The sequence below is a fragment of the Ornithodoros turicata genome, chromosome 9, assembly GCF_037126465.1.
Source record: "Ornithodoros turicata isolate Travis chromosome 9, ASM3712646v1, whole genome shotgun sequence".
In the NCBI taxonomy this organism is placed as follows: domain Eukaryota; kingdom Metazoa; phylum Arthropoda; class Arachnida; order Ixodida; family Argasidae; genus Ornithodoros; species Ornithodoros turicata.
Genome location: NC_088209.1, coordinates 27,649,132 through 27,674,856, shown reverse-complemented (window position 1 = coordinate 27,674,856; position 25,725 = coordinate 27,649,132). Strand labels below are relative to the sequence as shown.

General features: G+C 47.2%; 2 protein-coding genes and 1 long non-coding RNA gene across 4 annotated transcripts in view; 1 reads left to right on the top strand and 2 right to left on the bottom strand.

Moving 5' to 3' along the window:
* LOC135368496 (uncharacterized) overlaps window positions 1–15,070 on the bottom strand; it is a 90,916-nt gene extending 75,846 nt beyond the window's left edge. Inside the window, exon 1 of the long non-coding RNA XR_010414800.1 lies at window positions 14,655–15,070. This is a non-coding gene — a long non-coding RNA (uncharacterized LOC135368496). The remainder of the gene's footprint in view (window positions 1–14,654) is intronic.
* LOC135368495 (chymotrypsinogen B-like) lies at window positions 1,981–13,964 on the top strand. The gene is made up of 6 exons (XM_064601828.1): window positions 1,981–2,481; window positions 8,945–9,235; window positions 10,506–10,737; window positions 11,155–11,285; window positions 11,397–11,646; window positions 11,759–13,964. The coding sequence occupies exons 1-6, from the start codon at window positions 2,392–2,394 to the stop codon at window positions 12,163–12,165; spliced, it is 1,401 nt and encodes a 466-aa protein (XP_064457898.1). The 5' UTR covers window positions 1,981–2,391; the 3' UTR covers window positions 12,166–13,964.
* A 1,484-nt stretch (window positions 15,071–16,554) lies between the features above and the next one.
* The window catches only part of LOC135368487 (synaptotagmin-3-like), a 53,301-nt gene continuing 44,130 nt past the window's right edge, over window positions 16,555–25,725 (bottom strand). The window contains exons 5-9 of one of the 2 annotated variants that reach the window (XM_064601824.1): window positions 24,221–24,528; window positions 22,915–23,188; window positions 21,239–21,540; window positions 19,050–19,173; window positions 16,555–18,967 (exon numbers count right to left, since the gene is read on the bottom strand). In XM_064601824.1, coding sequence (XP_064457894.1) covers window positions 18,639–18,967; window positions 19,050–19,173; window positions 21,239–21,540; window positions 22,915–23,188; window positions 24,221–24,463 — 1,272 coding nt within the window. In that variant the 5' untranslated portion in view covers window positions 24,464–24,528 and the 3' untranslated portion in view covers window positions 16,555–18,638. The remainder of the gene's footprint in view (window positions 18,968–19,049; window positions 19,174–21,238; window positions 21,541–22,914; window positions 23,189–24,220; window positions 24,529–25,725) is intronic. The other variant, XM_064601823.1, reaches the window with a different exon arrangement.

Below are 25,725 nucleotides of genomic sequence, written 5' to 3'. Positions count from 1 at the left end.
CATTCGTCGATGGGGCGTTGTCTTCGCGTGGTTCCTTACAACAGCAGCGGGGTGGCACATGTGCTCAGGTGGGGAGTCAGGTGCAGGCTTCACGTGCTGGTTCCGCAGCTGCATCGTCATTAGTCGACGGAATGCGAAGGTCGGGGTTCCCTCGGCTTTTGTTTCTGCTTCCCCCAGGTGCCGAGACAACACAGCTGCTGCTACCTGGACCTTTGTTTCGGTAATCCTCCTTCCTTGGTTAAGACCCGCCGTGGGCTTTCTCACACGCTTCTATAGGAACAACAACGTGGTCTAGATTTGCACTGCTGTAACAGTATTGTAGCTCGTGCACTGTTGCTCGGCCAGAAAGAGCAATCAGAACAGCAGCGTTCTGGAGAAACGGGTTGAGACTGGGAGGTACCCGGGTTCGAATCTCGGTACCGGCTGTGCTGTCTGGGGTTTTTCCTCAGGCGCTGTCGGACATATGTCGTCACAGAAGTCGGCCCAGGACGCACATTCCCCCAGAGCGTTAGTCGTGGCGTTGCCCACCTCTGTGAGGCCGACAACGACGAGCTCTTTAACAACCTTCGTCTAAGTTCAATCACGGAATTATTCGCGTACCATGCAAGTATATCGTACCACCGTACCTGCCAAGGGCTCGTCGTCTGCTTTTTATGATGCAGTCATCCGTGCATTCAAACTGTCTCGATTATTCGCCATCCACGACGGCACGAGTTTCATAGCATTGTTAAAACTTTGGAATACGTGAAAACCTTCGAAACTTGGAAAACTTCGAATACGTCTTGTATTGCTTCCTGGAGGATGGGACAAGTCCCAGTGCCTGGAGTGTCGTTCACCTCACAGGTGTGCCTTTTTTTCGGACTACGAGGTGTTTCCGGATTTGGACTCAGTTCCTGAAATTTTCAGTTTCTTCAATCTGCTATTAACACTCATCACTGTTGGTTTCTCGCTGGACACAGTGGTAGAAATGAGGCAGCGGATGCTGCTGCTAACCACAACAATGATGGATGTAACAGTATACTGTTTACTCGTACTGTTGCGAACTTGTTCTCAGGGCTGTTGTGTGTTGTGCCTGTCACTTGTTTTGCTGCAGCTAAATTGCCTCAATAATTCCCCAAATTGTCCCACCTGTGGCACGTTTTTTGGACACGAAGAAGGTCCTTTTCCACTGCGCTACCGCGACGTGTGTCGACGAACGACGGCGGTTCGGTTTGCAGCTGTCCATATAACCAAGGTCACAACAATTTCACTGATTTGTAGAGCACTACTTGGTCCCTTGGGGCAACCCATCGTTGCAGCGCCTTAGCTTCGGCGCTCTTGGACATTTCTTTCTTTCGGACACGGGGCTAGCCTGTAGTCTTCACGGCGTGTCATGATGATCATATCAATGCTGCTGCGGTGCATTTTCGTGTACCACACAAACGCACTGACCGTGCGTTCTGGTCCGGCTTCGTGAGGAACTGTACCCATACTTGACTTGGGGTGTCTGGAGGAACCCTGGGCAAACATCAAGCGAAACCACGGTAGCTGGAGTGTTCCCCAATAGCAGCTGTTCGTTGCTGAAAACCACACATACACACCCTTCGGCACGTGCAGCATGTCGTCACACAAATAGGCTGACACTCCTTATGCGTAAATCTACTCCAATTACGTTACACACACGCAACAAAAAAAGAAAGGTAGAGAAAGAGAGAGAGATAAAGGCGTTCAACAGAATGGTGTTGGTTTCATCTTTCGTAAACGACACGAATCAGACAAACACAAAAAAGAAAGCATAAGGCGGACATTTTTGCCAAGCTCCTTCATCCTGGGATACGTCCCGGTGCATTAAAATTCACCCCAACATCACACAAAAAGGGTGGCCAGCCAGCTTCATATATTCATCCCATACGTTCGCCCAGAAAGACATCGTCATATCATGATCTGAAACCCTCTCCTCTTCGCCAATCGTCAGATGGGATAGTGTTTCCGTAACGGCGCAGTCCGCCGGCGGGCGATCACGTTTGCTCGCCCCCGTATACAGCTCCCCAGACCCCCACTCCAAAGGCCAAAAACGCTTTTGTTTTCTTGGCGCTCCATCCCGGTGCAGGTGCCACCATCTCGGGGAGCCATCTCCACAAACAGCCAGCTCCCAGAGCAAATATTCAACACGTGCAACCATGTCTCACCTGTTAGGCCCACCTGAACGTCAAAGAAGTGATTGTCAATCAGGTTGTGTCGACGTCAGCTCTTAATTGCCCCTCACTCGTCCTGCCCCTCTCCTGCTCGGCTATAAGGGCGGCCCCTGAAACGTCCCGTTGGCAAAAAACGCTCTTGCTTCCTTCATTTGGCACGCGCCGTTGCGTAGCTCTTTCTGCGAGTGTGCTTAGCCGTTTTTGGGAAACAGAAGACATGTACCGCTTTTGGATGGTCGTCTGCTTTGTGGCGGTGGTGTCGTCTGCTACGAATGCGAGGAATTTTGATGCGGATGACGCTCACGAGGTGAGTTTTTGTTTGCTCACGGACTGCTCTTGTTTCTCCGTGTAGATAGTTGTTGAAAATTCCTGAAAATCGTGCAGTTTAAGATGACCTATGTCACAGTGGTGCGCTGTACAGTGGACTCGTTTATGCTTATCCTGCGCGGTGGCTTTGCTTGGCAGGGTCATTGTCGAGACATTTATAATTCAGCGCAATGCTGAACAGCATCACCACAGAGTAACACCGTCACTGCTACAAATATATGAACCATTAAACATGTAGTTCTTGGACCGAGGCCGATACGGAGTTCATGCTCAACATCCATGCAAGGACTGTTACGGCTGTCCCTTACTGCTTTCTATAAAGAATTAGTACTTCGATTTTCTTTCGCTATACATCCTCGCATTTGTTCCTGAAGTGTTTCGCCGAGCTGTCCTTAGTGAACCAAAAACACCGGACACCAGCAGAAGTACCTACCCGATTACTATGCGAGCTAAGGCTGCCTTTTTATCATCAAACAATTCTGGGAAAGTTGATGCAGACGCACTTCCTCCTCTTCTTGTTTTCTCTCTCTCTCTCTGTCTGCTGCCCATCTTCTTCAGTTCTGCCCCCAAAGTGGGCGTGCCGAAAGTCACAAGAAACTGCATCAAAGCCAATTATTCTCACTTCGCTCGCAAACACGCCTCGAAAATAACAGAGGAGTGAGCCCTTCTCTATCATTTTTTTCTTCTTCTTGATATCTCTCTATCTGTTTATTTTTTGGGAGCTAATTCACGCATGAAGAGCGTCAGTAGTCGATTTTCCTCTGTGCTTTCATGGTTGTCACTTCCCCTATTTTTCCCCTGTTAGAAAGAGGTCGAGAAGACGTGGCGTCCTCCTTCAAGCTGGCGCCTCACGGCTTGCCGTCACTTCCAGACGTTCATTACGAAGAACAGCGAAACACATAACTTGCCCGACATTGACAAACGCACAGTCGCAATGTCGCGCACTGACGACACTCCACATGCGCCGCCCTCAGCTGAGCGGAACCCGACACCGCGCAAAAGGCGGCTGCGCGATCTCGCATTCAGGCTCAGATTCAGTGATATCGATATCTCGTGACCGCGTTGGGTGACGGCCGCCTGTCAACAAGGAAGCTCCACGATTTCAGAGCCGCAAAACCTGTGAACTATAGCTGCCGCAGTCTTGGATATGTGTCAGCACTGACCGTGGATAATTTGCACCTCACATGGCACATTTTCCCATTCACCATCATTCATTTGTCTGTTGTTGTTGCTTGTATAGCACGTGGCCTAATGCGGATTACGCGGATCGGAAAGCGGGCGTCCGTTCTTCCTTGCCAAACTGGTGCCTTGATCTTCAGGAAGCATTCCTGTTCGTATCCCGAAGCTACAGGTATTACTAGCCCGCCATAGTTTTTAGGTGCGTCCTCACTATGCCGATCGGCAAGGCCGATCGACTTTCCCCGCTGTGCTGTATCTATATGGATAAATATGCCGATCGACATAGTGGGGACATACCTTTACGTTAGGTTAGTCGGTACCTGCCTGGCGGTGGGGGTGTCTGTATACATATCCGTATGTATACAGATACATACGGATAGAACAGAGGCCAAAAAAGAGGAGGAAAAGTCAGCCAAACCGGATGTCGGCTTGCTATTCCGCAGAAAAGAAAAAAGAAAATCATAATAAACTAATAGTAAAGAGAAATGAAAATAATTATGAACTAAATGATAGATTAACAAAAGATGAAAGAAGGACGAGATAGATAAAAGACAAAAAAGCTTCTTAAAAAAGATTAGAGTAATGTGTATGAGGGTGAGAGGTGAGGGTGGAGCATGGACGAATGAGATGATAAGACTTGAACAGGCTACTCATGAGACCAGTGTTGCTGAGGAACGTCAAAACTGCTTTGGTCACAGATCACTGTGTAAGATGTCGTACTGGGCCGAGCAGACTGGCCAGCTAACTGCTCGAGGCTCTTTCAGACAACTCACTTGGCGGTGTAACTGTGCTAACGCTTGCAGACACGTATAAGCTAGAGACCGCGACGCGGCCTTAACAGATGGCGCTTTCGTAATATCACTTACGTATCCACCAGCAGCAGCTCGGAAGGACGACACGCCGCCATTGCACTTTTGTCGTCTGCTTCTCTTTCAAAGGACGGCATATGCGACATTTCTACTCCCTTATGAACGCTGACTATGCGGGATACCCTTGGGCAACAAGCACATGGTATGACGAGACGGCAAGAGCCCTGAGAAGATGAAAGCTTCCTATGTGTTAAAAAACGCAAATGCGGGATCTTAGTTTGGAGTAAAAATTTAATAGTTTCTTGACAACGAAATGTTAAGATACTGCCGATGTGCTGAATACATAAAGTGACCCAATTCTTCCGACCAGAAGGCGAGATATGCGGATAGGAGAGGGGTGATGTCAGTCAACAAACCAAATTCTTTATTATTTTCTTTTTCTTTTCTTTTTCTTTTCTCGTTGCATTTTACGTACTACCTTAGTGCGCACATGAGGTACTCTGACCAGAACCTATTCTCTTTAGTGTGTCTTCACACTTGCAGATGTGAAAAGGGAAAGTCCATATTTTTCTTTTATTTTTCTTTTCTTTTCTATTCTATTCTTTTTCCAATCCAACCCAATCCAATCCAAAAGAGAAAGTCTCGGCCCGAATTCTTCGCTTAACTTGCACTTTCACTTCGCTATTATCGTCGGCGAAACCACTCCTGCCAAGGCAGCTTGATAAGCAAAGCGAGCTTTTGGTTTCGACAAAATGTTCACGATGTGAGTGTCTCGCTAGCAAACATGCTAAGACGTTTTATTGGCTAAGTTCAGGAAGGTGCGAGTCGAGAAAAGGCCACGTAGAAGTCGAAAGCGCTTCTGCCGTTCACTCCAATCTTTCTTCCATTCGGTGTTCGTTGCACCCGAAGCGGGCAAAATTCCATCCCACAGGCAAGTTGGTGAGACAGCGCAACTAAAACCGAAAAAGAAGAAGAAAAAAAAAGGGGGGGGGGCAAATCTGAACGGCATACGTCCCAAAGTGTGACGATAGAAAAGTTACCTTGATAACAAAAAAATTACAACATGTTATTTATTGTTAACGTTATAAGGATAAAAAATAGTATCACGACAAAAAACGAAAACGAAAATTTGCACTTTTCTTATGGACGACTAAAAAAAGCTCAACTTGAGGCAGAAGGCTCTCTACCCGCGTTTAATGATATCGTTGCGTAAGATGACCCACTATATCATACGGAAGCAAACTTGGGCTACTCAATCGATCGCCTGTCTCCCATGCATTGTTCTCGCGGGCCGACGCCTTCAAGACCAGAGACGGGGCAGATACCGCGGAAACGTTCCCAGCTTATTTTTTTTCTTCGTGGGTTTGCACGTAAACACCAGCTGCTATAGCCAAGCTCTTATTTTATTTATACGCAGCCTATACATAAATACGCACTGTACGAAGCTCTGCGGTAAGTACAGCTGGTACATCTTGGTTATGAAACCATGCGGGAGCGGAAATAACTGACGCAACCTTAGTTCAGTCCGCAAAACGTCATTTTAGCAGCAGAGACCAGAGAGTGATTATACGGGAGGGGGGGGGGGGGGGGATCGACCTAGCTTGCAGTTGGTGGCCGCACTCAAGTGGGCAACGTCACGACTATAGAAGAAAAAAAAAAAATAGAAGACTATACTGTTGCGTATGACACGTTCGAATACCGAACAACGTAACAATAATGCAATTAGTAAAAAAAGAAAAGAATTTGCTGATAAGGAGATTTAGTACATCGTGCACTCCACGAAAACGATACGATAAATGAGGCTGTCAAATCGAAAATCTGCAAAGTGATTTCATCAACTTCGAAGAAGCAAGGCGATTGGCTAACATGTTTTTTTTTTAACCGTTATCGTGAGCACCTTCCGATCTACTGGCTATAACCAGTGAGTTTTCGTACATCGGAAGGCGTTCACGATAGGAGTTCCGAAAACATGATAGGCCAATCGCCCAGTAGTTTCTTTGAAACGAGCGACGTCACATTGCTATAACCTTGGATTTGATAACTCCTTTATCGTATCGTTTTTCGTAGAGTTCTGCCAATGTACTAAAACTCGCTCGTATATATGTAATGCGGCATCATATATTCTTGTGCACCAGCGGAATGGCCGTACCCGCTCGTTCGTGGTAGCCAAGGTCGTGCTGAAGATGACTGGGAGGTGGTGGGTTCGACTCCTACCACCGGCTGTGCTGGGTGAGGTTTTCCAGTGGGTTTTCCGACGACTTTCCAGACGAATGTCGGCACAGTTCCCCCTGAAGTCGGCCCGGGACGCAATATTAACCCCCCCACTCCCCTCCTTCCCGCTGTCCTCTCTCCACCTGTCCACGTCTGCACGCTGCTCATAGCCACAGTTGCTTCGCAGCGCTAACACGGAAGTTAAATATATATATTCTTGTTCACCGCACGGTACGCGCATTGCTTGCGAAAGAATGATTAGTGCCTGAACATTTTTCTTTTCACTGTCATTCTCACCTTTCAACATTACTGAAATATACTAAGCTTGTGAAAAGATGTCCGATTTTTGATTTCGCAATTAATGCGTGCTCAAATTCGGGTTATCTTTCTTGAAAGGTGCCTCTCAATGCATTTTGAAAGGTGCGTTAATTGGTAACTCATACAGACACTTGGTACATCTCTGCAATCACAGCACCCAAGACTATACAGGGAGAACAGTACACGGGTGACTTTTGTTCGGCAACCCTTTTATGAGGTAGCTCGAAAAGAGCACGAAACTGCGCAGCTGGCACGGCTTCGTAGGGTCTAAGTGCGGAACAAGCCAGTTAGCTAAACACAATACGGTTCTACGCATTTTAACTGCGGATTAGGGAAGCAAAATGCACGCAGGTGTGGACGCCACGTGGATCGGTTACGCGCTGGAGTATGGGCAAAAACATTGCTTGAGGGGTTATCCACCTGCACTTTCCGCGCAGTGCAGTTAGCAAGCAAAAGAGCGCATTGTGTATGGAGAGCGCGTTTATAAAATGTTTCGAGCGCTTTCAAGGCTTCAGGTGTTTTTAGACGGAGAGCTAGACGACAGTCAGCTGTTGCTGATTTTCGAGTTGGCTAGCAGCACAGACTTCTTGACTCTAGAGTGGTAATACAAAGAACGTTGGTAAGAAATGTTGAAGTATAAGTCATCGTAAAGAGTAAAATATAGTAAATATAAAGAATGTTCGTAACAAGGTATAGTAAAGAGGTCGGAACTGAAAACGCCACATTCTTCTTTACCATCCATAGCAAAGAGGAATGTTCAGCTGCTTTGAAAATAACGTTAGGTACGAAGGCTATAATAAGATTCGTCGTTCGGTCTGTTTACTTTTTCTTATTGTTCCAGCTTTTGAAGCCTTCGTCGTTTACCCCTTAAATGTTGTGCGGGAAATCACAAGGAGTGCTGTGGTGCGTAGCTAGCTTCGAAATGCAGTTGAAAATAAATCATAAGTTTTTCTTTTTTTTTTTTTCAATGTCATTTCAAAGTGTCAGGGCCGCGCACATCGATTCGGAGGCTTTATTTTACATGGTAAACACGAGCTTAGATTATGGTAGCGCTGCAGGCCCCCGAAAATAAACTGAATATGAAATACTGAATGAAACTGAATGAAATAAAACTGAAAATAAATTAAACGTGTTGGAAAAAGTTGTGCTCACATCGGTAAAATATCTGCCAACTACCGGGAACACATAATAATGCACGGGAATGAGCAGCGTACAGCATAATACACAGGGAAAGCCAAGCAAGAGGAATGTAAAACCGACACCCAAAACCTTTGAATTCAGAGGCAACCAGCTGAGCATGTCCGTTTAATTCTTTAACTCTCTGTTGAACATGCGGAGATAAATGTTTCGTCTTCAGTCTCTTTACTTGGCGTTTAGTGGTTGATTGATTGATTGAAAAAAGAAAAAAAGTGGAGATGTTAATCCCATTCGGGACTGGCCACTCCAGGACGCTTTTATTAGGGCTCACTACACACGAAACAAATGAAGGAAAAGGAGGTTGGAGCCAGAGGCAACAATGCAGGAGAGAGTGCACGCATGGTTTTGATTGACTGACTGATTGATTACAAAAAAGAAAAGAAAATGGAGAAAACTGGCTCCACATACGTTCATGGAGACCAGCTACTCCATGGCACGTACTCACTCGAAGACACTGCTGGTGTGAAAGACACGCATGGTGTTCATTGAATATACGACACACTTTCTCCAGTTCTTCTTGTAGTCATCCCCATATCATCGTCATCATGTATTTCTCTCTCTCTCTTCTTGTATTAGACCGTATAGATGGCACCGTACAAGAATGAAATTGCGAATTTAGCTATTTCGGAGTCCTATGCATCACGTTTAGCCGTACCAACTCTATTGCTATATCGTACCTGCTGTTCTCGTAGCCTCGTCATAAATTTCTCTTCAATGCTGTTTTTACAGGCATCGCCAACGAACGAAACACCACAGCAGCCTCACATGACAGGCGTCGACGAATCGTCCGTTGAAGCTGCGTCGCACTACCAGGACTCTTATGGTCCCTGGTCCGCGTGGTCCCGATGCAACCGTCGGTGCCGTCAGACGCGTACGAGGTCCTGCATGTCTGCCGCTCAGTGTGGTACTAGCGTTCTGCGTGAAGACCGTACATGTCAAGGAGACCGATGCGCCAAGCCTATCCTCGTGCAACCCGCAAGCAGCGATGAGAGCAGCAACAGAGCCCAGGATGGGTTTAAGGTAAGTCAGTCATTCCTGTAAAGGTGCATTGCTATGTTGAGGATTATTAGGGTTCTTCCTTTTTGGATTAAACCCGATTTTTTTATGATATTTGCACCCCGAACAAATTTTCTGCAATTCGGGCGTAACCCGATTTCTCCCCGAATTCCGCGAGGTCTTTCAACCTCATAGCTTCACACTCAGTCACGAAAACGATGAATCACGTTATCAACCTTAATCCTTAAGCAAAGAAAACACCTGAACGTCCTCCTGTCAGTCACCTCCTAGGTAGTATGTACCAAAGGCCGGCTTTTTTGGACACCTGTAGCAATTCCAAGGTTCATCCCTGCAATCATCTTGGCAAGCTTGACTCACACGATTTTAGTTTCATCCGGAAACTCCCGACAGCATAAAACACGTGACAGAACACGCCCGATTCTTCCCCGAATTTCCTTTCGAAAGAAGCACCCGATTTTTACCCCCGAATTTCAAAAATAATAACACCCGAAAACGAAGAACCCTAATGGATTATCTGAGATATACGAGCTTTACTGGAACATGTGTCTCTTGTTTTGAGCCTTTCATCACATACAGCTAACGACAGTACATCCTATATGTATAGATAGAATGACCTGGTGCTGACGGACATCAATACTAAAACCCTGAGACTGTTCGTGTTATGTTGCCCTCTGTGTTCCCCAATCTCAGAGTTTACAGTATGGCTATCTCACGTATCACTGCATACACACTGGGACAAGCATTCATGCTTCACAATCTTTACTAACTTACGGATCAACAACAATTAATTATGATGCCATAGGATGCTTCCCCCCTTATACTGCAGGACCATAACCAAGTGCATGATCAGTTGACGAGTTAGCATGACATGCATGCGAAACTAATAGGGAAACCGCTTACAGTTCGTCCAGTGTACCTGTGGCTATTAGAAAAGCCACAAGTGATCGAAAAGTAAAGGGCTGGTATGCGAGATTGCACCAAGATCCAAGTATCTTGCATATACTGAACGGTCTGATGTCGATAACTTGTAGATGACGCATAAGTACGTGCGCTGCGGCATTAAGAGCAAAAGTAATTGGCCACTGTCTTGTGAAAAAAAAATTGAATATACAGTGAATCATTCACATTCACAGCCTGAGAAACGTTCCGACGCACTAGGCGTACCTTCTTGACCCCAGACAGGTCGACTTGAACGCGGAACGTGACCTAAACCTAAATCAACCTACACTTTGAACCTAAACTCACGACAATAATCTGTTTTTCTTCTCTGCAGGTACTTTACCATCTACAGAACTTCGTCTACACTGAGTGGTCGGAATGGTCCGCCTGTACCCGTCATTGTCGCACCCGACGACAAAGACAGTGTCGCATGCCACTGGTATGCGGTAAAGTGGCCATACAGGAAGATGCTCTGTGCTACGTAGAAGGAAGTGTTTGCGAATCTCTCTACAAAAGAAAGTCAACCCCGTCTGCGCCTACCGAGGAGAATGAACATACCGAATGGGGTAAGTAATCACGCTTGTCCTGGGCGAGAGCTCTTGGGACAACTTGGATTGCTCTGGAGGGAAAAGCCCCCCCCCCCCCCATATTCCGATTTACAACACTTTGCTACAAAGGTCTTCCACCGCGCAAAGTAGTGACAAAATCACTGTTCACCAGTCGCATTGCTGGGCTTCATGTCTCTGGGCTGGTGAGCCACAAATTATCTGGAAAATTTCCTCATTCGTCATCACTTCATGTATTTTGTTCTTGTTTTCACGTTCCCATTGGATGACGATAAAAAACAATGTCATATATTAGGTCGCAACATGATAAACTAAAGCTTCCTCACGTTGCGTACAAAGAGCTGGAAGCTCGCCGGTAGCGTACGTCTACGAAAACAAACAAATAAATTCTTTAATGTCTGCCATACTACATTGCAGATGGCGGCGAAGTCGACAGGGTGCACCCGCTCGATTCTCAGAGATGCGGCGTACCACACCCCAAGACAAGGGCAGCAAAAACAAGGATTATTGGAGGCCGACCAGCTGCAAGAGGTCGATGGCCGTGGCAGGTACGTCAACCATACAGCCTCACAAAATGAGTCTGTTATACAAACGCATTTTATCCATCTGTCTATTGTAGTGTGAGCTTGTTTCTAAGCTCGTGTGCCTATTTTGATCAGGTGGCCGTGCTGAACAAGCGCCGCGAGCCTTTCTGCGGAGGCACCTTGATTGCACCAAACTGGGTGCTGACAGCTGCCCATTGCATCCGTCGGCGCCTGCACGTCGTTGCTGGAGAACACAACCTACATAGGCGGGAAGGATCTGAACAGGAATCCCGTGTGGCGCAACACTTCGTTCATCCAGATTACGATGCCGAGACCGTTGACTTCGACATAGCCCTTCTTCGGCTTCGTACGCCGCTCCGTGTCGGTAGGTACACTTTTAGACGCTGTTACATTCTACAACATCATCGCTCTGTAACATATTTCGCGCCAGCAGAAATTTTGGTTGACCACTTACAGGCAAATGGTTTTTCCTTCAGGCGATTGGGTAGGAGCCGCTTGCCTACCTTCCAGCAACGACGTTCTGTCTCCTGGGTCAAGGGCCACAATCCTCGGTTGGGGGAAGCTAAACAAGTGGGACACCAACGGTACAGACGTGCTGCACGAAGCCGAGGTTCCCATAGTAACTGCCGACGAATGCAAACGAGTCTACGACGACTACTACATCAGCGAAAACATGATGTGTGCTGGATTCCGTCGGGGTCGCATCGACTCCTGTGCTGGAGACAGCGGAGGACCTCTCCTCTACCAGATAAATGGTAGATGGACCATATATGGCATCACCAGCTTCGGAGAAGGCTGCGGGAAACAGGGAAAATACGGAATCTACGCAAAAGTTCCCAACTTCGTACGGTGGATTAGGAGAGTAGTAGGGAAGTACACGTAGTCCCAACCTTGAACCGTGATGCGAACTATAAGACTACGGGCTTCATGCCTCGAAGTCCACATGTGCCAATATTGTTGAACATCGGAAAAGTTGTGGCAGACAACGCGTGCTGTGCTTCGAGTTGAAATGCGCTGTCGAGTTCGTTTCGGTAAGGATGAATAACCCAGTGAAAGAAGTGCTGATGTTTGGTAGATTGTGGGGGCACCAAACTGAGTGCACATCAGCAAGCTACCCAAGACAACAGCAAGGCAACAGCAGCAGTGCAACAGATAAGACGAAGTGGGACAATATCCACGCTGAGAGTTTCACCTCAGACTAATGTTTTGTGGCAAGCCAACTGCCAATCAAAACGCACACCTTGTGACGTAGACTATATCGGCTTGAACGTCTGTGGTAGCAGCATGGGTTGGTCGCATCTCATTCACCTGTTTATTGACATCAACTCAATTATTCTGTTCCCCTTAAGATCGCGCGGCAGACATATTCTTCTGGCAACTGAGGACTGACCTTTATCTGTAGACCATGTACTACGACCTTCTGTGATAGGCTAGACATGATACCACTGAAAGTTGCCATGTTAAAATTGGTTCCGGATAGGGACGATCAAATCACTGTGGTTTCACGTTGCCACTTCCTAAATAAGGTCATCGCTATAGCCGCGCTGCTAATGGTTTATGTGGCGTCAGTTTCGATACGGTGTTTGCGACAGTGAAGATGACTCAAGCAATACCACCTAAATGCCATGTCAGCAGCTAGGGTCACGATGACATCTGCTTCAGTCAATCGCTGCAGACGATTTCAAACACAGGGCTTCTGCAGCATGCGGCCGGCTCATCGCCATAACCGGAGTCATAGCTAGGGCCGCTGGAATCACGTCATGATTGGCGGATTCTTAATTAGTGACCACGTGACATTGTTTAAGCGATCAGGCTTTCTCTATCAGGACGTTAAAAGACACAATCTTGCCGAAGCTACTAAACGAAGTCTTCGCAAGGGGTAGAACTGAGCCCTGCTAATTACCGGTCAGTAATAAGGAGGGTTCAGCGCATGGCGTTGACACTCATTGGCTTTTTCGTGAATTACTTGTCGTCTTTGTCCCTCAGGCTCTTGGAGGCCCTATGTGTTGTGTTTGTCCCTAGATGGAGCGCGCCTCGGCTCGTGTGCTGTGTACGAAACGAAGTCCTGAGAATTTCTCTCCTCCTCTTATAATGATGATGACTACCACAGAAGGTCGTGTCGCTGGCATCTACTCTACTCTGCTCTGCCACGCGCCTTCGATGTACATCTTGCTCCTCTATCTTTTTTTTTTTTTTTTAATATAGTCGCGAGCCATGTGCTTGTTCTGTACGAGTGAGCTACAATGATGTATGTCGCAGAAGTTGTCACCAACAGAACCTATAATTAAAGCTGAAAACGGTGGCGAAGCAGATGCGTTGCTGACACACCGGCGCAGCAGGAGTGATTTGTTGCATGACTCTTAGCGCACATTGTGTCCTTGTCCTACCGCGTGTTAACGTGATAAATCACAACCAGCGTTGCTGCGCACATGACATTAGAAATGAAGAGTATTATGGTGCTGCCTTTCCCGGAAGTGGTTTCTTTGTACGAAACTATAGCACTTCAGAAAATTATTACCGTGTAAATAAGATTGAACTACGGGAATGTGGAGAAGTGATTATCTTCCTAACTAGTCCATGAAGACATACATATATATTATGCATGTATTATGTTCATATCACATCAATAGTGCATGAAAGATATGTGACAATGCAGCGGTGAATAAAGTATACACTATCGTATTGAAGGAAATGTGTCACTTGTTCGTAAAGTGCAGATGGTTTATTATTGCGTGTTAGTGCCGCGAAGCAACTGCGCAGCGTACAGACGTGGACAGATGATGAGAGGACAGCAGGAAGGAGTGGGGGACAGGGGTGGGTTAGTATGCGTCCTGGGACGACTTCAGGGGGAGCTGTGCCGACATTCGTCCGGAAAGACTGCTGGAAAACCAAGGGGAAAACCTCAGGCAGCAGAGCTGGTGGCAGGATTCGAACCCACAACCTCCCAGTCTCGGCGTGGAAAGCGACTGTCCTAACCACTGTGCTACGGGGACTGGTAAAAGTGCAGGTGTATGTTTCAAGGCATGACACAGTAATCGTCCCGAGCTGCTAAAAAGCTTTACGAATCGCTGACACGAATATGTAAGAACACACATTACATGCCAAAAAAAAAGGGGGCAACATTAAACAAAGATTATCTTGTGCGAAAGTGTCATTGGGTAGGTACATTTTAAACCGTCCAACGCACTCAGATGCATTCATTTTACCATTACGTTGTTATAGTTACGACCGTAACGTACCAAGACACGTTGAACATTTGCAAAATATGAAAACTGCTTTCTTATTTTCCCGCTCAGAGCTAAGTATATCAAACTCAGTAACGGGTGACGTCCCAAAATAACATGGCATCGACGTGCGAAGCATGCGGCTTACCTAGGATATTTCCTCAGGCGAGTCCACTGAACAGTCGCCGTCGTTACCACTGGCACTGAGCACGTAACGGACGTCAAGCACAAATATCCTGGTTCGTCCCAACATAATGTCACGTAACGGCACAACCTTAACAAACAGGCGACAAGAGAAAGCTGCTGCTTGTCGACATGACTACTACTGTGGACCATGAACCTCGCACGCAGGTTCGGAGTATGGACGAAGATGCCTTCGTAATCTTCCAAACATGATATCTCGCGTTATCTCGCAATGTGAACGTTAGTCCGAAACAACCGTCCTGATATTCCGTCACACCGGTAACACTAGGGCGGATTGCGTTGGCACAGCTACGGGTCGAAGTTTTCCACCGGGAAGACGCAAAAACTCTGCAATTAAAAGGATCAGGCTAGACGTGGAGTGTTCCGTTTGGGGAGGAGATGTAAAACGTTTTGATCCACCAAAACACGTGGGCTCGCGTGGGGCAAAACGAGTGTAGAGTAGAAAAGGAAAAGAACCGGTATGGGGAGCCACAAGTGTGTCGTGACACACGCACACATGACACACATGCCACATGACACGCGCACGTCGTGGGGCAAAATTTGCTCTCTCACTGGAATTTACAATAAGGTTTACAATAAAAAAGGACAAAGATAAAAATAAAAATAAGAAAAGAAAACAACAGCCAGGAGAAACAAGTCTGTGAAAACTAAAAGTCAACAATCCTGCTCTCGTTTTGTCACGAAATTCAATGAAAATACAAGCTTGGTGGCCTTGAGCATGTGACGAAAGGCATTTTTTTTTTAAAAAGAAAAAAAGAAACTGAAGTCATGGTTCTTTTTCAAGCGCATATTTTGGCGAGAGTGTTCCGCACTACTTCATATCAACAGTCACAACCGACTGTTGATATGAAGTAGTGCGGAACACTCTCGCCAAAATATGCGCTTGAAAAAGAACCATGACTTCAGTTTTTTTTTCTTTTTTTTTTCAATTGGACTCACGGTAACACAGTAGTTTGGACGCTTTGATACGTTTGGTTCACCTCGTCATGCGGTTAATGCGTTCCACCCGTTGGTGGCAGCCAAGGCCGTGCTGAAGACTGGAAGTTGGTGGCGGGTTAGAATCTTACCAGCGACTGTGCTGTCTGAGGTTTTCCCTGGGTTTTCCGAAGACTCTCCAGACGAATGTCGGCACAGTTCCCCTGAAGTCGGCCCAGGACGCATACCAACCACATGTTCCCCACTCCTTCCTGCTGTCCTCTCTCCATCTGTCCATATCTGTACGCCGCTCATAGCCACAGTTGCTTCGCGGCGCTAACATACACACAAAATCTCATCATGCACGCATTCAGTAATATACGTCAGTGTATTGAAATAGAAGAAACTAAAGAAAACTATGTTTCGTAATTGGAGGGGATACAGAACCTAGAACATACGTCCCCGTCGAGCCATGACGTCAGACGAGTGAGAGTGTCGTGCATTCTTATTGGCTCTCATAAGCACGTGACCTCGACTGCGGCTGCGTGCCTTGGTGTAACAGCGGGAGGAGTTCGGTCCCGGTTTTCTACTTAGAATAAAGTTTCACATCCCCGCGGATACGGCATGCAAGGAAGTCAGCTGTCCGCGCAGCTCTTGATTTTCCCTCTCTCCCCTTTCTTCGTGGAGCGACCTTCCTGGTCCCTCTCCCTAATACTGGGGTTAACAGCTCAAGGTTCGGCGCAAGTGGTTTCTTTTGCGGGCCCAACCGGAGCACCATGCCGGTCTTTCATCCTACATAGCCTGGGGCATAACTGTGTCACGACTCACGACCTCTTTGCAATAGAATTGATGTTGGGAAAATTGTACGAAGATCCTGTGTTGAAGTCAACATATAACGCCACTCCCCATTTGCCTATTGACAACATGTATGAAAACGACGTTGCCTCTTTATTTGCTTTGCTTGCTTTCTGTCGCATGCAGTAGGACACATCTCTCGGTGCACAAAAATTGCATGGAGGGCGCCAAACTCCTAGTACGAGGGCCATTCAAATTCTAAGGTCTCCTAATTTCACCCTGCAGTTCTATGCACTTTTTGCAACGTAGACCCCACGACTGCATGATTGCTGCGAAGTCTTTTCTGCAGGTCCACCGAGCGCGTTGGAAACACTAGACCACCACGGAGGCTGTCCCTCATGGTCTGGAACAGTCAAAAATTGCTAGGCGCAAGGTCCGGGAAGTAGGGAGCGTGGGGAACCAGTTCGAAGTTGTTTCATTAAAGAAAATTTTGTAGAGGTGTCGCTCGATGAGCCGGAATATTGTCGTGAAGGAAGATCACGGTCGCTGCCTTGTGCGGACGTTTTTCCACCAATGCAGTAAGGAAATTTTTTCCCCATAACGTCTCGGTAGAATGCAGCTGTCACCGTCGTGCCTTTCGGGATGCAGTGCGTGAGGATGACGGCCCTTACTGTCCCAGAACACGGCCACTATCATCTACTGCACACTGGCAGCAACGCGAAACTTCTCCGGTGACAGGGGGTCGCAGTGCTTTCATTGCTACGACTGGCGTTTTGTTTCAGGGTTAAAAACGGCATCCATGTCCCGTTCATCATCACGGTTGATGAAGTGAAGCCGCCATTCATGCCGTTGTCACGTGACACAATCGCCTGACACATTGCCACCTTCGAAGCTTTGTGCTCGTCTGTCAGCATTCAAGGCACCCACCTGCAGGAGGTCCTCCGCATTTTCAAGTCTTCAAGCAGGATGGCGTGCACGTATCCTGTCGAAATGTCAGTCGTGGAGACGATATCTTTCACTATCAATCGACGGTCTCCCAAGACCACTTCTTGCACTCCAAGACCAAGACCTGCACAAGACCAATACCACTTCCTGCACTCGTGCAATCATGCTGTCGGACCTGCTGGTGCATGGCCAAGGCCGCTTCGGTCCATATATTTTTCACGTCCATGACACCTTCTACGCAGGTTTCAGTAAGTTGGCGATGACTTTCGGGACGCAGTTGCAGAAGTCCAATAATAACACACTGTTCTCCGAAGTTGAACGTCGCCATAGTGTCTGAATAGCGTACAGACATTGGCTTATTCAGACCACGTGGCGCCACGTGTGTTTGATGACCTCGACGATGTTACTGCCCAATATCCGCATCTTCTGAGACGCCTGCCATGCTCCTGCCCGCTCACATACCAGAGGGGAAAAAATTGGAGACCTTAGAACTTGAATGCCCACCTACTAGACAGTGTACTATTGGTATCACTGTTCACCTTCATGATAATCTTTTTTTTGTGTGGGCAGTGTTTGTGGTATCAACACAACTTGTTACATTGCTTGGGTTCAGCATGACACATAAACGTCAATGCTGGAAAACCATAAGATAACTCTATAGGTAAGACGATATTCTTTCATTTCACTCTAGCCAACTGCTCGTAAACTAAAAACAACACAACGTAGCCATAAAAACTGTGATGGTAAAGCTCATAGCTGCCAACACGAAAACATGGACCCTAAATGTCCAGGGATGCCTTACTCACTACACGTTGTTCTCGTTTCTGGAATCAAGCACGTGCCCTAGCACGGACTTCGGTAAAACATCGCAGGCGACACGATACGGAATCTGGAAACATGTGTATGTACAGGGTTTTTGCAATAAAACGTTACAGTCGTTTTATGCATACATCCAATAAAGTGTTTTCTTGAGGAGTTCGACCAGGTTGGTAAAAGCAAACGCGCACAAAAAATGACTACGTATAGTCAACACACTCTGTGTTTATCTCTGAGAGTTCACCGTTAAGTAAGGCCTAGATCTCCATAGTGTTTTTACAACCATCATCGTCACATATGTATGGGTATTTGTCCCATATGGCGACACGCATCGATCACAACGCAGAGTTGAGAGTTCTGAAGTTTTCACATCTTGCTCACCGCTATACACGTTTCCAACTTAACAGTCTTACACAAAGATCACTGTCCAGCAGTTCTTTTGTTGTCCTCGCCCTGATTATCGAAGTGAGTGCCATCTGGAAATGGACTCGCCAGATGGCGCATTAGAAAGTTCTTTCCAGTGGCGAATGCCTATGTCTGAACCGCACTGAGGTCCCAGCCGGCAGCGACCAAGCAGCGTTTTCCCACTGAACGTTCCCAGTCTGCAATGAGCACTGCAGATCAAAAGCACATTTGCAGATGATAAGTCGTGTTCTACAGGTAAGCGCACGCTGAACGATGAAGTCTCGTCACTGAATGCGACCTCAGAAGCTCTTGGCTGTGGTGGCGTCTTGCACGAACGGAGAATGCGTTTGTCCACATACAGGGCACACTTGATGTAGATCACTGCAAGACATCACAATGTTAACTGACAGCAAGTATAATTATGCTCACAACGGGGCTATGGCTATGACGCAAAGGTGCTCACCTGCGTCGCGATCGGCTGCAGCAGGTACTTTGAGGCCTTGGGCCTGTGACATGGAACAGGTGAGTTGACCAGACTCCTTCTGGTAAGACAATGATATGAGCAAGGCTCCACCCCGGGACTGGCTCTGTAACGGTAGAAGACAAACGTCAGGTTTCATCTCTCCACTCATCATTGCGTGGCAGGTGACGCGATAAAGACAAGGGAGAGTCATTGCAATATTTATCGCTGCTGATCTTATTGGACTCTACGTCTTGTTCTTCAAAAGAGCTCGTACTTTTCCAACTCCCGTCGAACAATATACACAGCAAGAACTTCTTCAGTGCATTTTTCATCACGTATCATCTAGAGAATCCCAGAGAAAAGCTCCGAGGGGGCGAATTCTGGGAGAAAAGAGAATCGGTAGCGTGGGGCCTTCGGGAAGATGAAACGTCACTTCCAGAAACTCTGTTCAAGGGGAAAGGACTGTTGCAACTCGTTTCACCAAGGGGTCGTAGTGCCGGTGTAACAAGCACTGACCTGCCGGATGCCCTTCCGTTATCCGTCCTGAAAGACCTCCGTGCATTCGCCTCGAGCCTAGCATTATACCAAGACAAATACTGTGTATACTACCAGCACTCCTTCCCCTTTTTTCGTCATCCATAGTGGATCTATGCAACAACACGACGAGATGACGATGATGACATGGGGTGTTTCACCGCGGTGGTGCGGTACGCTACCCCATTCCACGCGGAACATTATATGAAGATGATGAAGGAAGGATGAAAACACGAGAACAAAATAAAGCGTCTGGAGCAACCTAGTGGACGACAGGAAGTCCATGAACAGGTGAAAAACCCGACGATGGAGGACAGGATCTTCATAGGGGCCAATGAGTACAGCTAAGTTGAGTGGTCTCTTGGTCTCTTGCTGATACGATCAAGCTCATCACACAGTGTCCGCCTTTGCGGGCCGTAGAGTGCACATTCCATAAGAATATGTGCTGGGTGTTCGCCACGACACCGCAGGCGGAGCAGAGATCAGCATCTGATCATGCATTTGAATTGTAGGGTGAAAGCCACATTGAGGCGGAGTCTACGCAGGAGGGAGGTAAAATGGCGTAATAAACGGGTCGGGAAAGAAAACGACAAATTTGGGTCTGCCGAATACATAAGAGATTAATCCCTATTTCCAAAGTCTCGGTAGAATGCAGCTGTCACCATCGTGCCTTTCGGGATGCAGTGGGTGAGGATGACGCCCCTCACTGTCCCCGAACACGGCCACTGTCATCTACTGCGCGCTGGCAGCAGCGCGGAACTTCTTCACAATGTATGGAAGCACAATGGATACGTAACCTAAGCACTCTACTCAACAACAACGACAAAGTGATGACGATGTAGTGGGGGGTGTCGAGGTAGCTTGCCGTTGTTGGCCGCACTCAAGTGGACATCGTCACGACTATAGAAAAAAAAAAGGAAAGTGGGAGAGGGGAGTTGAGAACTTCAAAGTGGATGACGATGTTGTGGGATGTTTCGCCGCTGAGGCAGCACCCTATCCCATTGCTTGATGGGGAGAAGATGGTGAATGATGATGAATGTGCAGAGTTCACGCAGGAGCCCTGTTGCTGCTAAAAAGGTGATGAAGGCTTGAAGAGCTCGTAGCTTACGCGCTGGGCAGGGTTGGTCGTGTCGTATTGTGTTCACTGATAGCCAAAAGAGGAATTTGATGCGTGAGCGTGTCTCATAAAATTGCTTGGTCCCTGGCCACATCCAACCCACCAACGCTCTGCCCTCAAAGCTCTCTACACCTTTTTGGATACCATAGGTCTCCGATCCTTCCTGTGAAGGGGCTCATTATTTCATTCCCCGCATCACCACCAGCAACGGGGTAGAGTATCGCCCCTGGCGACGAAACTCCCCATTCATCATCTGACAATAAAGTTGCTGTTGTTGTTGGATGCTTGAGTAGAAATAATTTGAAGTCCGCTAGATCGTAGCCCCCTCGTATTCCATTGAAGAACAGTGGCCCGCTTATAAAGCTGGTCAATGACTGAATCAACTTTTCTGCAGCGTACTCAAGTTACTGTAAACGTCTGAATTCACGATTGCTCTTTGCTGTCGTCCCAACGCATGACATAAGTTTTCTTTACTTCTACAGCTGCTCATGTATGGCACGTTGTAATGTAAGAGTCGCCTGCCCGATGCGCCACTTACCGTTTCTGGATCCAGCAGGAGGTCGAGCCAGAGGTCCTGTGTGTCAAAGTCTTTTGCAGATTCATCATTTGTGCAGTTCTCTTTTAGTTGGTAACAGGCTTGTCCGACGAGAACTTTGCGTGAGAAGCGGTCGTGGTCCCAGATAGCAACTCGGACTGTCTTGGACGCCAGTTGTGTCCGTTTCACGTTGAAGGAGAAGATGTCTCCGAAGCACGGGTTCAAAGTATTTTTTTGTACACGACTAGCAAACTTTGGAGTCTTGTCTGGAAGCAGGGTCACTTTGGCGAACGGATTTGCTGTACCTACAAATGATGCAAAAGCAGCCATGTTGAAAATCACGGGAGTTTCGGCGGCCGTTGCTACGGGCATCAGCTGCCATCGGCTGCATGGGCAGGCTGTCACAGCAGCCTGTGTTTGAAATCGTCTGCGGTGACTATACTAAGCAGACGACACATTCACATTTATGCCCATGTGACGAAGGAGTGAGAGAAGGCACCAAGCACGCGTTCTGCATCTAGGCGGGTTTTAGCTAAACACGACAAGCGTCGTTACTTGTGCACCTCGTGGCTGCAAAATGTTCGCCGCCATTTCGGTTCATGCCACTGGCCACTGAGCGAAAGTTCCCAATGCCGCAACTGGTCGGCGACTCAGTCCAACTGCCCTGTAAATGCGAATTCCATTGGGAGAGCAATTTTTGTCCCGCGCTCGGTGGGATTTCGTGCATGCTTCCGGCGTGGTCGCACGGGTTTGGTTCGTCAATGGAAGGCTAGCATTCAAGGTATGATGCGCGCTCTGAGCAAAGCGCGTGACCCGCGCGCTTTCTCGAGTCTGCTTCGGTCACGTGGGGTTCAGCAAACTGCTTGGAATCGCGCAATGTACCGTGTATTCACACGAGCGACATTCCCTCAGAAGCGGAAGGTGCGAAAAGCGTCATAGCTTTCTGCTGTCACGTCAGCGCAAGCGCTCAAAGTCGTGTCTTCACGTGCACTGCTAACCGTGGGGAATATCCTGCTGCACAGCCACAATATATTCCGTAGCAGACGACAGAAAGACACGCTGACGGTGTCGTCTGCTAAATGTGCAGTACGCCGCTCCCGATATTCCGCACCGTGTGAATGCTCAACATAACACGGGACGGAACTTCGGCTCTGTGAGCAGTGTTTTCGCTTTTTCTTCCACATAGAATATTCAGTGAGGCTGTCGCTCGTGTGAATACACGGATAATTACACACATCAGGACGCGCAGTGTTTACGCCGTTCACGAGACGCATGACTACCTGCGCGACACACGAGTAAAAAGAAAAAGGAAAGAAAAGCTCGAGCATCACGGTCTCACTTATCGTGCGCATGCCTCCTCTTCTCGATCGTGTTCCTCTGAGGTAATCGGTGGGTCAAAAACTATTGCTCCTTGGAACATATTTTTTTACCCTGCTTCGCCAATGGAACATTCAACACATGCCCCGATTCTGCCAACGGAACAGTTTTTGCCCCTTCCCATGTCCTTGGGAGTGCCCTAAAACTGCCCAAGGACGCACCAGAACAATCTATTGGCGACGCCGGATCACATCCCGAAGTACACTCAGAATAACTTTCCCGTTTTTGGATAAGTGTAAGCTAAGAGTGAAGTACGCGTTAGGTCCCCAGATAACCGGACATAACGCTTGCACACAAGTTACCTCGTTTAAATGCAGGCGGAAGATCAGCTGCGCCCAGGAGCCGAACAAGGAGAGTCTGCCTGGCGGTGTTGTATTGCAGTCGGAACCCCACTCTCCCCGCTGTGGGGGGCACATTTATACCCGTATGCGTCTCCTGGTACAAGCCCTTCTGGAAACCGGCAGGCTCTATGGCGTACCGACCAAGGTAACTCCGCTTGAATCTCGCAGCGTACTGCTCAGTGTCCGAGTACGACCTGGCGAAATCTGTCTCAGAGTCTTCCGTCATCTCAGATATCTGCAAATGATACAACAGGTTAGAGACTGGACATAAAGAAAAGTATGAAGTTGGTAGTTCCTCAAATGTGTCTGTTTATGTATTGTCGTCAAGTGTGCTAGCTGCTTGTGGACAGCTAGCTACTTCAACAAGCTTCAAACCCGCTCATGCACATGGCTCGCTCTGGGTACATTCTTGTACGGCTTCCTGCACTTGGCAAGTTAATTACTACGCACAGCCATCGGCAAACAGGCGACTTCACTGCATTGCGATATTCACGTACCAGACGTCATCGAAACAAGAATGAGAGGCTGACTTGCAAAAACGCATTCTCTTGTGCCGAATAACTTGCAGACGACGACCTCCTTATCGCGATTACCTGGCGACATGAACATTTCGAAACCCGGACATTCCTTGACATGTACGGTCTCAAAGGTAGCTTCCGCTTGAACCCCACATTACTATCTGCCTTGCAACAAGTAGCTGTGCTCTTAAGAAGACAATTTCTACGTCATCAGTGCTAACTTGTCCACTTTGGGGAGGAGGGGAGAAAGGGAAAGTAAAACTCTAGGCTCTAGAGCAAATGGTCGAAATGACCTCAAAATGCCCTCATGTCCGAGTATAGAGTCACTACATAGGCTACTCTATTTAGTGGCTCCAAGAGAGACACCCTTTTTTGTTGAGGTGTGGATAGTCACGATAGTGATCTGTTGTTGTTTTAGTGATGCAAAGCAATCTCGGCACAAAGGGAAACGAACCCCGTTAGCCAGCTGCAAAGCCATATGGCTTTTCCGGCTGAGGGAGTGGTGGCGGTGCAGGAACGTTGGGCAGACCTGCCAGGGTCTGCCTGCCTAGACCTGCGGCCATTCAGGCTGAGCTCTCGTTTATTGGCATACACTCCAATAAGCGGAGTTTTTTTGTATATAAATCCGAATTTATTTAAATTTTACCGGCGTATGTTTTTTTTCTCTGATTTTTCCGGATAAATCTGAAAACCCAGAGCCTATATCGTACCTTCTTTGGGCGAGGTGGTTGAGGGAACTGCTACTTTACCTGAATAGTAGGCAGGACGAAATCGATGGTATGCTTGACGCCCTGGGTGACAGAGCTCGTCATCGGAGGGGTAAGCCGTGACAGCTGATGCTTCTTGCGGAGTCTTCTTTGGTGCCAACGCCACAGGATGAAGAGCAATATGATCACGAGCAAGGCCACTGCCGCTCCGACGCTCCCCAGAAGAGCAACAGGGATGTCTGCGTGTCTTACAAGATCTTTTGGAACTTCTGTGTCGTTGGCCATGGTACTCAAGCCTCAGGTCTGTTACACAAGACGGAAGAAGTAAGTCTCGGTGATGTGGTAAGCAGCTGAAAACAGGGAAGGGCTAATTCTTGACCTCAATTACTCCACAGCGCTGTATCGGCGCATATCACTACTGATTTCGAAATCAACTTGGCTTGTTCATTATTTTTCCATCATGACATCATAATCATGCGTTCTGTTGTTGTTCCTTTTTCATCGTCTGAGGGTTACTTAGAGTATGCTTGCTATTGTTTCCTTTGAATACAAAATATGAAATTAACAACTTTGACTTCTAGTTTGCTCTGCGACGCCCCCGCATGTGTAGTATCTCATTTGCTATGTGTTCTGTTATGTGGGTGTGGGTGTGTGTGCATGTCTCATCTTTTTCATCGCCATCCCAATCATATATTAACCCACATGCACTGAGGTATGGTGTCGGAATTGTTGCGGTGAAACACCTCATCCCATTGTTATTCATGTAGATGTTGTTGTTGTCTAGTTTGCTAAGCGTGAATATTATTTGATGACTTTATTGTAGCAGTGTTTTTTTTTTCGTCACTTTTTCTCGTTGATTTTCTGGAGTAATTTGAAGTGCTTCAAAAAACGCATTTAATATGTTACTCACAACACAAGAGAATTCGATATGCATTCGCTAAGTGAGGGGATGTAGTTTTAGGGAGCACGTAGTCCCATTTTGACATGAGAGTTATACATGTGATTTCGTACATAAAGAAACGTAATGAAAACAAACAAACACATTACTTCATTTGATCTTGGACTCAGTTGTTATCACGTGGATGTACTATTTTACTAGTCTACTATTTTATGCCGTGACTGAGTGAGCAAGTGAAGAAAAAAAAATATGGAGAAATTTTACACTGTAATAGAAAGTTACTCCTTGATTACTGTGCACTCACGGATAGGCTAAATTAACGGAGTAAAAAAGATGCAATTGAATAAGTCATTCCTGGGTATTGCCTACGTCTCTAGAAGGCGGCCTCGCTTACTATGATTGGAAACAACGATCACAATGGGGTGTTTGTATTCCAAACTGGATAGGGTGGGACGAGCGCAATGCGTGCCCACATCGCATTTCAAAGATAGTACTGTACCTCGCCTTTGTGTTGCCAACTGTAGGATAGGGGGGGGGGGGATATGTTTATTAAAAAAAGGGAGGAAAGGTTAGTGAGGCGTAGGCCGACTTGCTATTCCTTCAATAAAAAAGAAAAAGAAAAGAAACACACACAGAGACAGACACACAA

Excerpts from the sequence above, each read along its gene's own strand:
- LOC135368495 (XM_064601828.1), top strand. The coding sequence starts at position 2,392 with ATGTACCGCTTTTGGATGGTCGTCTGCTTTGTGGCGGTGGTGTCGTCT. Across the intron at positions 9,236-10,505 it reads GAGCCCAGGATGGGTTTAAG|GTACTTTACCATCTACAGAA; the intron begins GTAAGTCAGTCA and ends TCTTCTCTGCAG. Across the intron at positions 10,738-11,154 it reads GAATGAACATACCGAATGGG|ATGGCGGCGAAGTCGACAGG; the intron begins GTAAGTAATCAC and ends ACTACATTGCAG.